The sequence below is a fragment of the Tamandua tetradactyla genome, chromosome 17 (assembly GCF_023851605.1).
Source record: "Tamandua tetradactyla isolate mTamTet1 chromosome 17, mTamTet1.pri, whole genome shotgun sequence".
Classification (NCBI taxonomy): domain Eukaryota; kingdom Metazoa; phylum Chordata; class Mammalia; order Pilosa; family Myrmecophagidae; genus Tamandua; species Tamandua tetradactyla.
The window spans coordinates 78,893,179-78,908,071 of record NC_135343.1 but is presented as its reverse complement, the minus strand read 5'-3'; the positions used below and the strand labels follow the sequence as shown (position 1 = coordinate 78,908,071).

Below are 14,893 nucleotides of genomic sequence, written 5' to 3'. Positions count from 1 at the left end.
GTAGATTTGTCCAGAGTGATGCCCCAATAAATCCCAGAATGATCTGAACAGTGAATAAATATGTATTTGCAAAGTCCCCTTGGGGGAATGGTGAGAAAGGGGGAAAATTCAACTTCCCCAAGTGGAGAATTCTTGATATTCTCACAAGCAGTGGGGACAACCAAAGCAATGGACTGAGCCCCCAAACTTGGGGTTTGTTCATGTGAAACTTAACCCCACAAAGGATAGGCTAAGCCTACTTAAAATTAGGCCTAAGAGTCATCCCCCCAAGAGAACTTCTTCTGTTGCTCAGATGTGGCCTCTCTGTCAGCCAATATGACAAGCAAACTCACTGCCCTCCCCTTCTCTACGTGGGACATGACTCCCAGGGGTGTGGACCTTCCTGGCAACGTGGGACAGAAATCCTAGAATGAGCTGGGACTCAGTATCAAGGAACTGAGAAAACCTTCTCGACCAAAAGGGGGAAGAGCAAAATGAGACAAAATAAAGTGTCAGTGCCTGAGAGATTTCAGAGTGGAGAGGTTATCCTGGAGGTGATTCTTATGCATAATATAGATATCACCTTGTTAGTTAAGGTGTAATGGAGAGGCTGGAAGGAACTGCCTGAAAATGTAGAGCTGTGTTCCAGTAGCCATGTTTCTTGAAGATGATTGTATAATGATATAGCTTTTGCAACACAAGTGTGTGATTGTGAAAACCATGTGTCTGATGCTTCTTTTATCTACCTTATTGACAGATAAGTAAAACATATGGATTAAAAATAAATAAATAATAGGGGAAACAAATGTTAAAATAAATTTAGTAGATTGAAATGCTTGTGATTAATGAAAGGGAGGGGCAAGGGGTATGGTATGTATGAATTTTTTTTGTTTTCTTTTTCTGAATTGATGCAAATATTCCAAGAAATGATCATGATGATGAATACACAACTATGTGATGATACTGTGAGTTACTAACTATATATGTGGAATGGTCATATGGTAAGAATGTTTGTGTTTGTATGTTGGTATGTTTAATAAAAAAATTAAATTTAAAAAAAGGAAAAAATAGAGTTGTTTTGAGTCCTTTGTGTTGAAGAAGTGTGCTATGCAGAAACAGATAACTGAAATAATATCCAAACAGCCAATAAGGACATGAAAAGATGCTTATTATTCATCAGGGAAATGCATAGAACTGACATCATAATGAGATGCCATTGTCAGCAAGGATAATATTTAAAAGAACCGACAATATCAGTTGTTGGCAAAGATGGGGAACTGGAACTCTCACACTTTGCTGGTGGCAGTGTAAATTAGCATTCTGCAAAATTGGCTATACTTACTAAAGTGAAACATTCATATAATCTATGACCCAGCAATAACACCTCTGGGTAATATTCAACAAAATTATTGTCCATATATAAGAGTATTATGCTTAACAGCCCTAAAATGGATACAACACACATGTACCTCAGAAGGTCATCGGTAGAACGGATACATAATTGTAGTATATTCATATAATAAATTAAAGACTATTAAATATAACAATATAGATTAATTTCACAAACACAATGTTGAGTGAAAGAGGTGATGTGCAAAGCAGTATATCCTGTATGACTTCATTTATATAATATTCAAAAACAAGCCAAGCAAATCCACCGTGATGAGGTGGGAATAGTGGTCACTCAGGTGTATGGGCACTGGGGAGGAAAGTGGGCAATAACAAGAGGAGGCTGGCTACCGAGGTATGCTCCCTCTGGACAAGCAATTTCAGGATGTTCCATACAGAGTAAGTGCTTTCCTGGATGCATTTTTTAAATACTGATCCAAAAATTTATTCAAAAATAAAGCCAATCTACACCGCTATGTTTCGCAGTTAGGGACAATCTTACCATTTTAAAAGCTCATCGTGTCTCTCTTTTTTCCCTACTGGTGAAAGGAGTACTGTGGTAGAAGACCACTATTGGGAGTAAATACCGAGGGTCTCTAAGGGGTAGTCCTGGTCACTGGTCCCCCCTGCTCATTGTAACCCATTCAGATATTCCAAACTTACTTTCCTCTCACTGCAAAATGAAGCTAAGCTATTTCTATGTTGTTGTTTTTTCAACAGGAATAGAGACAAAAATAAGAGGATACAGGTAATGCAATATGTTTTTGCTTAAAAATGTAACTATGTTTCTAATGAGCCACTGCAAATCAAGGGAATTATCTGAAGACTCTGGACCCAATATACTACTATTCTTTAGCTCATACAAGGCAGTGGAGCATTATTATGGTACACATTTTTTATTAATCTCAGAATTATAACAGCAGACTGCTATAATTTTTGGATCAGACTGAAATCCCAACATTATAGGGTTTGGGGGTGAGGAATCATGAATAAACAGGTAATGGACAATGGAATTAGATATTTAATGTTTACTGTTGTCTTCATGATGTGGCTGCCCAGGTTCCCAGAGACTTTGCTGGCTCCGCCCCTCCCTCAGAGCGACCAGCTGACCATCTGCCCCCGGGTCCTTTCCCCATTCCATACGCCCTTTCATGACTCGCAATATAAACACAGTTAGTCAATCTTTTACACAGGGATTAAAATATAAAGTTAATGTGTGAAAATTTTATGTTTTTTTTTTGAACACCCAAGAAAGTAGCCAAGTATTTAAATCATGTTCCTCACTCTTATTTCCATTTGGCTTTGGAAGACAAGGTAGTGGGGAAAAAAAAACAGACACAAGAAGAATGCCTCTTCATCATCCAAAATAAGGTTTAAGGGTGAAAATCCTTTTGAATGAAATCATTTAAATGAGCTGCTTTTAAAGAATTCCACAAAAATGATTTCAACTCTCCCATTTCAAACTGTATCGATAAACTCATTTAGTGAATGGCCTGGAAAATGGGGAAAGTGCTCTGTCCGGGACAGGGTTCCTTACAGAGGGAGCTCACACAAAAGCTCTGGCTTCACCTCGTGGAAAGAGCATTTGTTTCCTTAAACAACTTCTAATGCACATGGTTTGCACTAAGCTCACATCTTCCTGCTCAGAGTCAGGGAGCTAAAGGGTATGCTATGTGAGGAAGCCACTGTTATATGCCAGGTGTTTGCTCAATGACAATAAAACCTCGGTATTATAAACTAAACTCCAAAACGGAATATTTGTGTGACATGTAAAAAGGAACAATCTGAATAGTTTGAAAATAATACATTTTTAATGAGACACAAAACACTTCAATTTTCCTTTTGTAAAAGCCAAACCTGTAATTACAAGTCATTTGTGCTTCTTTAGATAAAGTGTATTTCTGAATTTAAAAGGTCATTTTCTTCCAATTTCCTCCCACCATGGCTGACAGATTACCATAGAAAAACTGGTAAAATGAAGAAGAATTTGAAAAATTTCAAATATTTAAAAGGAAAAACAGTGAGAAAGAAAACTTAAAACAAACAGACAAAAAAACCAACAAACTAATATGCCTGAAGGTAAAGAATTATAATTTACTATCATATGATGGACTACTACAAAAAGCACAGCTCCCTGGTAAATAAAATCATGCCATTTAGAAAAAGTACTTCAGATACTTCTGGAAAGCATCCTGAGCTTCAAGTCCATATATCTCCGTCAAAATCACTCACAAAAGATAATATAAGTGAAATATACATTTGGGTTTTTACATTGTATAAATTTTAAAAATGCACTATTACCTTGTCATAACACATTGATTTATAGCCAATGGGATTTTCTCTGCATTAATTTAATGGTTTTCTATTTTTACACCTGGTACTTAAAAAAAAAACAACTTATTCTAAATTTAGAGCCATCCTGTGCATTTTCACTTTTCATATACTCTTTCTTACACTAGGAAGCACAGCCAGTCAGGACTGGGAGAAAGGCCTAAGCAGAGGCCAAACATATTAAACCCCACATTCACATTTTTCACACTTAGGCCCCAGAGGCAACACAAGATTGTCCAAAAATTTCAAATTTTTTTTCACTATTCTAATTTTTCTATATTCAACTAGGGGGCCAAGAAAGATCAGTTAACGAAACCACAGAAAATAGTGTAGTTCTCGAAATAACTCTGGTGCTTGAATGCAAATATGTATCAGCACTGGCCATACTAGCAAATTGAACACATGGAACAACTTAAAACTTGAAATACTTAGGGGGTTAATGAGGGAAAATTTAGTCATACAGCACTCTGCGGGAAACCAAGAGAGTAAAGAATTAAACAAGTAAGTATCAATTTTGGGGTTTAAAACCAGCTAGGATATAAAATAGTAACCTATCTGTATCTAGGCCTGGACTTGGAAATTGCAAATAATTTAATTAACAAATACTTAACTTAATCCTACCGGGTTCTGTATATTTTGTAATCGCTGATAATACACAAACAAATAGGTGTCAAATGCCCCCTCCTTCCAGGTATCCACAATTTAAGGAAACAAATGACAGTAATTTGGATCTCAGTGTAAGAAGTGTCAAAACAGTACCAACAGCTAAAGTGCACTGAGCATGACCTATGGACAACCCTTCATCCTAAGTTCATAAATGTCAACATACCCCAACATATTTAATTCTCCCAGCTACTCCACGGAAGTATCATTATTATTTCCACCTTACAGCTGGAGCACTGAGGCACAAGAGGCTAGGTAACTCAACCCAAGTGCACATGGCTTGTAAGTGCTGGAGCAAGACTCCCCTGCCTAACCTCCAAGATACTGCTATACCCAATTATGTATTTGAAAATAGGGAAAGCGTCACTTAAGTGCCTGATATACTGAACTTGGAACTAGTATTCATGTTTCTTGATGGCCCAGGACGAGCTACAGTCTGTCTGTCTTTTTTTATTTATTTATTTTGTTAGGTATATGATCCAGAAATCGAACCCAGTTCTCTTGCATGGAAGGCGAGCATTCGAACCACCCATACACACCAACCCATCTCTCCTGCATCCCTCTAATCCAGTTACCAAACATTTATTGTGCCCTAATAGTCCCCGTGGCATACAGTGGAGAAGAAAAGGACAAACTGTCTTGCCTCACTGACATTACAATGTAGCAGTGGAGTTTGATAATAAACATGAGAAACAAGTAGAATAAGATGCTAAAGAAAAGTAAATTAAAGCAAAAAAGGGTAGCAGGATATGTCCGGGTGGAACTGAAATCTGAGAAAGTGTAGTCAAGAAAAGTTTCCCTAAGAAAAGTTTCACTGGATCAAGGTAAGAGGTGACTGTATCTGGACATCTTATGAGTGTAGTAAAACATCTTTAATTTGAGCTGTCTATTGCAGTCCAAAGCATATTAACTATAGGTTTGTAGTGGAAATTAATGGGAAAAATGGATACACTGCATTTAGCACAGTGTCTGGTTCATGACAAGAATTCAATGAATGTTAGCCATCATTGTTACTGTTATTGTTTTTAAAAGTCATGAAATGAGGTATATGAAGTGGCCTCAATCCACTCTCGTTGGGAGTCCAAGACAGCCACTTGGTATTCTATCAGCTAGACACTGAACAAGTAACTGACTCCAGAATTGCTACATCATCTTCAGCATTACAAATTTAGGTACCAAGTATAAAAATCACTGCTCACAACAGTCTTCTATAATCTTGGTGGTTGCTAACATCAAAGGGCTCTGTAAAAACCTGCAGGAACCCCAGCGCTCTAGGTCTGAGCAGAAGGCACTGGTGGGCTTCCTTATTCATAGATTTCACTCTCTGGCAGTCTGCTGTCTACTTTTTTGGCTGCAAGGGAAGTGTTTACTTGCCCCTCTATGAAGAGATGATTTTCCATAGCTCTGGGGTTTTAGAAGGTCAGCAGTGATAAAAAGCTTAGAAACAGTGATAAAAGGCTTAGGAACTCCTGAAATTTTTTTTGCTTCTATTATAGATTTCTTTATAAAACATTGATATATGAAGACAACCAAGCAACACATGGAAACGCTGTATTCCAGGTCCAAAGCAGCTTATTCCAGCAAAATTTCCTCAGCTCTTTTCTCCCTGATGATTTAAACATCCATTTTAGCTCATTTCTGCAGAAGTCCATTCACAAGAGAAGTGAGTGTGAAAAACAGTAGCTGTTAAAGAAAGTGGAAGCCACTTCCTTTCCTTACCTGGAATGTTGCATGATCCTTCTCCTTTTTACACGTGGGAGAGAGGGGATCCTAATGTCAAATTAAATTTCCTTTATTTAGAAAAGTAAAAAACATTCAAGTTGTATCCTCTTACTATATTTTTACTAGATTATCTTCTTACTAGCTTTTCTGACCCTAAAACTACTAAAAATTCAAAAGTCTTTGAGCCAAGCAGCCAGATGTAATATATTATCATGTCAGAGTACTGCAGTGCCCTACTTGGGTAAATCATTTTTTTTTAAATTTTTGTGATAGATATAATGTTTTAACTCCCCGCCACAAAACCACCAATTGCCTTGCAGTATCGTCAACAATGGCTGTACAATTTCATTGTACACTGTTCATAGAAAATGTGCCTAAAAGACTGAAAACAAACCACTTTTGTTTCCAATTCATTCTTCTTTCTTTCCTTTGGCAAAAGATGCCTCTACAGTGTGTTCTGGTTCCCAATAAACACAAAATTAGGCTAAGAATTTGGATCCAACTTCTTGGAATCTTACTGATAATACTGTTCTTAGTAAGTTTCAAGAAGCTGGCCATTCTTACCAATTGTAATTGTTCTATTTTCCCCTTCAAATAAATGAACCAGCAAGAAGTGGTAGATGGTGAATATTTCAAAAAGTTACAGGATTAGGATTTTTTACAACAGGACCTGATTCTTGGAATAATGTAGATAGAACATCATAGGAGTCAGGCTAGCTATTAGAAGAAGTCCCCTTTCAATCTTATAATTCTTCATGTTTGAACTGGTAATAATATTGTTTTGAAAATTGGGAGAAGCTGCTGGTTAGGCACTCAGTCCAGGGCATTACTTTAAAAAGTAAGAAATAATGATAATAATAATTTAAGGAAAAAATACCCAGAGGAAAAAAATAATAGGAGTGGAATACAGAACTAACATGAAAGGTTTTGTTTTATTTTTCCTTTCCAGTCAAAAAATAGCCACTCTTAGGGATGTGTCTACCTGATTTTTTTATTCCCATGTCTGCATAACAGAATTCGTATCAGCAGTAGGAAAAAGGACCTCAAGAGGCCATTCCGTGCCCCATTGTGTATCCTAATGATAGGTCTTTACCACTCAGCCAGTAGAAGATAAGTTTGAAGAAGAAAGGCACTTAGTGTGGCTTCACTTCTTTACCTTAGATACAAATATGTAATTTTTTTTCATATTCATGTTATAGAAGCAGAATGGCCAACGATGACCATCCTACTTAGCATCATACCAGATTCCCATTTCTTGCTCTGGCCCTCAAATTTCCCTTAGTCTGCTCTGCTTTTCCTTTGTTCCATAAGGCCTATCACTTTCTAACATATTTATTAGTTTATTATTTATTATCTCCAAGAAAGTTGGGATTTTCATTTTATCTGCCGACACAGCTCAAAATACCAAGACATAACTAGCACAGAGTATGTACCTAATAAACAGATGCCAGATGAATGAATAATGATGCTTTCTAAAAGACAGGGAGTGATTTTGGTCATGGTTTAGAGGCCAAACTAGCCATGACTAATTGAGGACAGCAGACAATGGAGGAAAAGGTGTCCAGGTTATGGGAGCCCCGGTGCTCGGCCTGTGTGGCTGGGGGTCCTTAACACGGCCATTCGTTGTGGAAAGGGACTTCAGAGCACAGGGAGGTCTGGTGGGGTCTGAGGTGCCCAACTCCACTTGTGGTCAGACAGAGCTCCCACTGTGCCTGGAAGCACACCTTGGGTGAGCACAGCTCCTCCTGGCGAGAACTGCATGGAAGGAAGCCTGGGAAAGGAGCGAGCGAAGTCAGAGACCAGGAGATCTTCCCCCTCGGGGGCCAGGGCACAGAGGTGATGATACCTAGGAATCTGAATGCCACATATTTCCCTATTCACACATTCCACTGATGACGAAGAAACCAAACCCTGAAACGTGTCATGATAAATTTGTTTCATAGGAATTAAAATTCTACAATGTAAAAAGTGAGGAAAAAGAACAAAAAAAGTGATTTTTTTTTAAAAGCAAAATGATATGGTTAAGTGGGATATAAAACCGAGTCAAGTGAAAAGATGGCCTAACGCCAGCACACCACGCATTCGGTACGCACCAGGCGCCTGTCCATCTCTGATCTCCTCCTGGGAGGTGTGCTCCACGTGAACAGGACCACGTGTTTGGCTGTCAGAATAATGTCTGACACAAGATATGTGCTCCATACATAATTACTGAGTGAGTCAATAAATGAATACAATAGATGCTCACCCGCCACCTACTTCCCACACCCCGTTGTTCTTTATTTCACTTGGGAGACTCAGTGTCTCTCCTTCCTCCCCCAGGGACATGCTCCCAGATCACCACCTACAGAATAAAAAGGAAAGAGCCAGTGGTACCATTTTTATTTCTATAAAGCATGCCATGCTACCTACTATAGCTCCTCGTTATACAGGATGTCTTTTTACTGTGGCTCAGTAACTGGAATCAGACGCTGACAACTCTCCAGGCCATGGAAAGCCAGGGACGGGTCATCCTCTGCTGCGGCCAGACCTCCGTTGAAACAGAATTCGGGATTCACTTAGCCCTGCTTAGAGCAGGGCATGCTGGCTAAAGTATCAACCAAGGTTTCAGTTGCTTTAATTAGAAGTTCAAAAGCTGGTGAATGGGCATAAATGGAGAGTGCCAGCCACTTCACCACGTTAATTTTAAGCACTAGGCACATCATCTCCATCACACAAGCCGGCTCCATCCTGAACCACAGCTGCAGGTAGAGACAAGACCTAGAGCTACTGGCTAAATTTCAGATTAAGCCCAAGAAAAGAAAATGTGGCCGTTTAGTATATTGGATTAAGCCCGTAAACTAGAAAGCCTTGCAGGGCTTATCCTAGAAAGAGAGGATTCTGCCTAAATGTTAAGATTTCTAAGTATATTGCCATATATTAACACAATATTCCAGAGTAAGCTATTTTGTTACTTTGTAAAATTGTCCAGTTTCTGGATTAAAAAAAATATGGACCAGGTATTAAAAGAGAGTACACTCAAGTATGGTAATTTCCAAAGCACTACAAGCTTTCTAAAAACACATTTTAAATTCAATTTTTTTGCCAAGTAATGATCAACAAAGCTAGAAATGCAACAAAACTGAAGTGATTATAGCTCTCAATATGCAGAAATCAATATTACAAAGGTATATAATCAAAGAAAAAAATTACAAAGTACAAAAGACAAAATAAATGTTCATATATTTATATTTGTATTTTCTCCTGGAACAACAGTTCTGACCAGTGAGCGCTCAAGAGGACATGTATTTTTTCCTGAACAGTTTTGCACAGCATCGTCACCAGCAGTTATAACTTGGACCACTTTTCAGTGAAGGCAGCCTTCACCATCTGCTGAAGAAGCAGACCTGCATCTCTCTGAAGTCATTTCACTAGTGACTCAGGTGAGCTAGCATCTGCCCTCTCTGCTGGGGAGCACTGTAATCTCTCTATTCATGCAATCCCTTCTCTAAGAGATTTAGTCTCAGACTGCTAACCACAAAGTTAATATAAAACTCCAACTCCTAAAACAAGGATTCCTTTTAAATCTCTCACAGCCTATGTTATCACGATGCTTTCCTCTATTTCCAAACTACTGATCTCTTCCAATCCCCTCAAACCCTACCCTCCTCTCTCTCTCTTTCTCTCTCTCTCTCTCTCCTTCTCTCTCTCTCTAGCACTAGGAGCCAAATCTGGCACCAATGTTATGTCTGCGCAGTAGGAGAGCAATTCCAACAATCTCCTGCTTTTTCTAAGATTACTTTATTCCTCCCAATGTAATAATTAGTTTCAGATGATCTTGGTGGCCACTCCTCGGCTTAGTTTCACTACGGTGCCAGCAAAGAGAACAGATACTTCCTATTGCACTGCTTTTCAGAGCAAAGAATCTGGATGCTATCTTAGGCCCAGAACAGAGCTTCTACAATTTACTTTTTTAAAATCCAACTTGGTTTTGACAACTTTGATTCTCAAAGAGATGGACAGAAATTATGATTGCAGCAATCTTTTCAGTTTACTTTTAAAAGGTTCAGATGAATTATTCCTCAGTTTATCAAACTGTAATAGTTAATCAGGAACAAAACTCTTACGAAAATAATCAGTGCTATGTCCCTGCAGAGGGAAAGAAGTTGCATTTTAGAAGCCAGCAGTGTTATTCTAATGTCTTACAACTGAATCAGTTTTTATGGGGACAAATAAACAATGATAAGTTAGAAAATATACTGGCTTAGAGCTAAGGATATTAGGAGAATAATGCCAGAAAATTTCTGCTGACAGGGGTGCACAGAAATCACACAATGGTGCAGAGGAATCAAGCAAGTCATTTTTCATAAACAGAATGAATGAGGCAATCAAAAGTAGTGTAAACTAAATGGGCAGAGCATCAGGCCACATCAGGGAGGTCTCCACAATTTCCTTTCAGGTCTCCCAATGCACCTAGAGTTGTCACCTCTGCACATTTTGACCCATTAACTAAGAACAAAGAGTGGAACCATATGTGAGTATTTAACCATCATAACCTTGAGTTATCCTACTTGTAAATCCTAGGAACCCCTGAGCTATGCTTTCAGGTATGAGTCGACTTGTTGTATACAAAACTCAAGGGCCCTGAATTAGAAGGTATCTTCCAGGACCTTAGAAAGCTAACTCCTCTCTGCTTTATCCCACAGTAACTGCAGGATTTCTTAGGGTTTCTCTTACCTTCACATGCATGGCTATCTGCAGAGATGGAAAAACCCTGCTGGCAGATGCAACGAAAAGAACCATCTGTGTTCAGGCACTCCCCATGGGACCCGCAAAGCCCCAGGCGTTCACATTCGTTGATATCTGGAATGTAAAAGAGAGTCACAAATAACTTGAAAAAAATCCATTTGGTCTTCATATGATATCAGACGTTAAGGTAAAAAAGAAAACAATTATAAGATGGATAGAGGCTGACTTCGTGATACACTTACACCATTTGTCCATATAACACACAAGACAAGTCTACATCATCATAACATATAAAGTATTTAGGTTGCCTCATGTGAAATAGCTGGTATTGAGCCATCTTTTTTTTTTTATTAGAGCAGTTATAGGTTTACGGAAAAATTATTCAGAAGGAACAGTTCCCATATGCATCCCCCCACAATTTTCCCTATTATTAACATGTTGCATGAAGGTGATATGTTTGTTACAATTGATGAAACAATATTAGTATAATTATAATACTAATTATAGTCCCAGATTTGCATTGGCATTCATTCTTTGCCTGGTACAGTTCCATGCTTTTTAAATTTTTTACTCTATAGATAACTGAAAATTTCCCTTTTTAACTGTTTTCAAATACAGAGCTCAGTGCTGTTAATTATACTGACACTGCTGCACTTCCATTACCACCAACCACCTCTGACCGACAATAATAATTTCACAGGTTCAACCCAAAGCTGACCTTACCATAGACAAACCGGAGGCCTGAGGAATATTGTACTGGAACCAACAACTCTTCTGTGAAATATTCTTTCTGAGGCCTCTCCCATCGCCACAGGTGCAACTCCTAAACCCCCAGCACCCTGGCTCCTGCATGCCTATCTATCCCAAGGGTGTGAACTTCTTAAGGGTGAGGCCGGATATGTCTTACCGTGTTTGGCTTAAAACCCGTACTTCATAAATGCCTGAATATATAAATGAAACAGACTCTAATATGGATTTCATCAGAAAGGGATAACAGGAATAAAACACAAGAAAAAGAAGGTCTTTTGGTCCAGGGAAGGTATTATTCTTTTTTTTTTTTTTTTTTTTTTTTTTTTTTTTTTTAAAGGAAAGACAGAGAGAAGGAAGGAAGGATAGAAGGAAGGAAGGAAGGAAGAAAGGGAAACATTTTTAAACATTTTCTTGTTTTATTGTATTCTGTTTCTCCGTTTTTGTTACATGGGCTGGGGCCGGGAATCGAACCGAGGTCCTCCGGCATAGCAGGCAAGCACTTTGCCCGCTGAGCCACCGCGGCCCGCCTTATTCTTTATATAGCACTATGACAATGAAGTTAGGAACAGGGTGAAGTGCTTAGTGCAGTGCCAAACACACAGCAAAGGGTCAAGTAGTGGCTACCATTTATGAGGAGCTATAAGCAGATTACACTGCATTTAAATTCATGTCGACTACCCTACACTCTCCGTACCCTCAGTGTGCATAATTGTGCCCTCCTCCTGAACACTGACCACGTCTGCAGTGCTGCGTGGTGCAAATGGAACGTTCTTTTCACCAGTCCACCGCTCACGGCGCCCAAGCTGGCAACACCTGGAACCCTGGGAGGCAGGCCCCCTATTTGCATTGATATTGACATGCAACTGTCTGTCTGCGTTGTGTTTTCATGACTGATTTACATACTCGTGTGCATCTTGATGCTGAAAGCTTCTTGGAGAGAAGAAATGCATATCTTAACTCTGTGGCCCCATCTCTTAGTATTGTACCTTGACAGTGTCTTAATGAATGTTTGCCCACCACAAACTTCTCACAGTCAACTTCATCCTCTGCTGACTGCACAGTGATTTGGTTTAGGTTCTCTGAGTTACATGGGGTCTTAAAAACATTCTCAGCACTATCCAGACAGTAGCCCCACTAGGGACATTCTCCTACTTTCCTGAAGTCTCTTAGACCACCTTTATCTCTTACTAATAGGTTCTCACCACATCCTCTTAAAAGCCCACCTTTAATTCACTTAGAAACCATTTGCTGAATACTCCTAAGGGCAGGTTGATTAGGATGGGGTCCTTGCCATCAGGAGACACAATATAAAGGGCGGGGAAGGGGACAGGAACACACACAATTAAATCAAAGCTAGTGGAAACGGGGGAAGGTACAGATTATGAGCCCTTCCTATAACATACTGAATCAGCCTTATGGTTCTCTTCGTGAACAAGTCGCCTCTTTCCCTGCATCTAGCATCTTCAGGGGCTCATCTTTACTCCCTACTGATATCATCATGCAACAGGAAGTCTGGCAAGACCACTGATTTATCCATCTTGAACTCTTTACCCTTCCCTCTTCCATACAATTCTAACTAGTTGCCCTATCCATTCAGAATCAAAATAAGAAACCAAAGAGGCGTCACTCATATTTTCTTAACAATCCTCCCCTTCTTATTACTGCCATCAATTTTCAGGTATTTCAAGCAAGAGCAGCATTTTCTCCTTGACTATTTCTCGACATACTTTCACTCTATAAAATCCTTCACTTCTTTTATAAAATCTCTGATATCTTCTATCTTTGCTCTCTACCTATAGCTAGTACCTTAGACTGGTAATCTTATTGAACTCTGACCTCCTCCAGAGTTACTTCTACTAGGACAAGGTGCCATAAAAGTTGCACTGGCGCAGGAATCAAGTCCAAGACTATCCCCTCTAATCAAATCCTGCATTTGGCTACTTCAGACCACCTCCTTATTTTATTCTAAGTTTTAGTGTGGCTTATTAACAGCTACCTGCTTTGCAATCCTGCATAGGGAATCACATGCACACAACTCTTGCTTTAAGAGAAGTCACTGATTAACAAACAGCTGTCTAAAAGTTTGATGATGAGAACTGAAAATGAATTTTCAGACCTTTTTCCAGGAAACTGCTAAGAGTAACTTGAATAACTGGAACTAGAGAAACATATGCATTCAATTTGGGTTGTACTTACTGAGGTATTTCTAAACTATGCTGCTAGGAACATGGAGCTCAAAGCCAGACTATATTTAAATTGGGTTTCTTTCATGGGTCCAAGGTCCAAAAAATTTCACAATTTGGCATGCCTAAGTCAAAATGTGAAACTCAAATATATGCTGCCACATTCCTAAAGAGATATTAACATGAACTGTTTATGCTGCCTGTACAAAATCATTAATTTTGAGGGGTAAGAGACACTTTAGACACACCTTCAATTGAAAATGCTATAGACAATATGAAATGATCTTCGGATTATTATGTAAGCTTTAACGTTTATGCTCATTACACACAGTTATTCAAATGTGCCCCACGGTTATTGGCAGTGCCGTCAATTACATTTTTGACATTAAAATAAACTCTAAAATCTATGCTTATCTATAGAATATGACATGATCCTGTGATTAGGCAGATGTAAACTAGAATGTAAGTTCAGGCAGAGTGAAGTATCACAAAGCTGCCTCCAGTGCCACAGCAAAGAGAGATGATTCAAAACAAGGCTAGTACACGTGACAACCAACAGCCTCTAATGGGGGAAGCTGGGTGGACTGGTCACAGAGTCACGGACTACAGTATTCTTAAATGGTACTAAGACCTGCTTCAGGAATGCTTTTTATCCATTTGGATTTAAATTTTTCAAGCAGACATATTAATTTACTCTGGAAAATAGGAATCACAATTAATAATGATCGACAGTCAATAAAATACCTTATTTTCAGAGCAATCATATATGTGAGAGTTGATATCAAACCACAGAGAGCAATTCAAAGTATGGAAAGAAAATAGGAGAGTAATTAACAAATCAGACCCTTATTATTTAACTCTAGAAGTTAAATTATTAAATTTTCAAAAAGAAATACTGATCAATTCATAATAAAACTTGGTTTTGCCTCTGTTCTGTCCAAAAAAGAAAAATCTGTGATGAAAGGTATTTAAAAAAGAGAATACTGCTTTTAAGCCAAAACCTGTAATAAAAACAGGATTCAATTTCTTTGCATCTCTTGGGATTTTTATATAAATCGAGTCATTTTGTTAAAACATCAACATTCCCAAATGGAAATATTCTCACATTTATTTATAATTCACATGTTCCTTCTCTGCTACATTAAATACAA

General features: G+C 38.6%; 1 protein-coding gene across 18 annotated transcripts in view; it reads right to left on the bottom strand.

The window, feature by feature from the left end:
- LTBP1 (latent transforming growth factor beta binding protein 1) overlaps positions 1–14,893 on the bottom strand; it is a 471,389-nt gene that overhangs the window by 66,335 nt on the left and 390,161 nt on the right. For all 18 annotated transcript variants that reach the window (XM_077135032.1, XM_077135035.1, XM_077135033.1 and 15 more), the window contains one exon: positions 10,798–10,923. In XM_077135032.1, the coding sequence (XP_076991147.1) occupies positions 10,798–10,923 (126 nt within the window). The remainder of the gene's footprint in view (positions 1–10,797; positions 10,924–14,893) is intronic.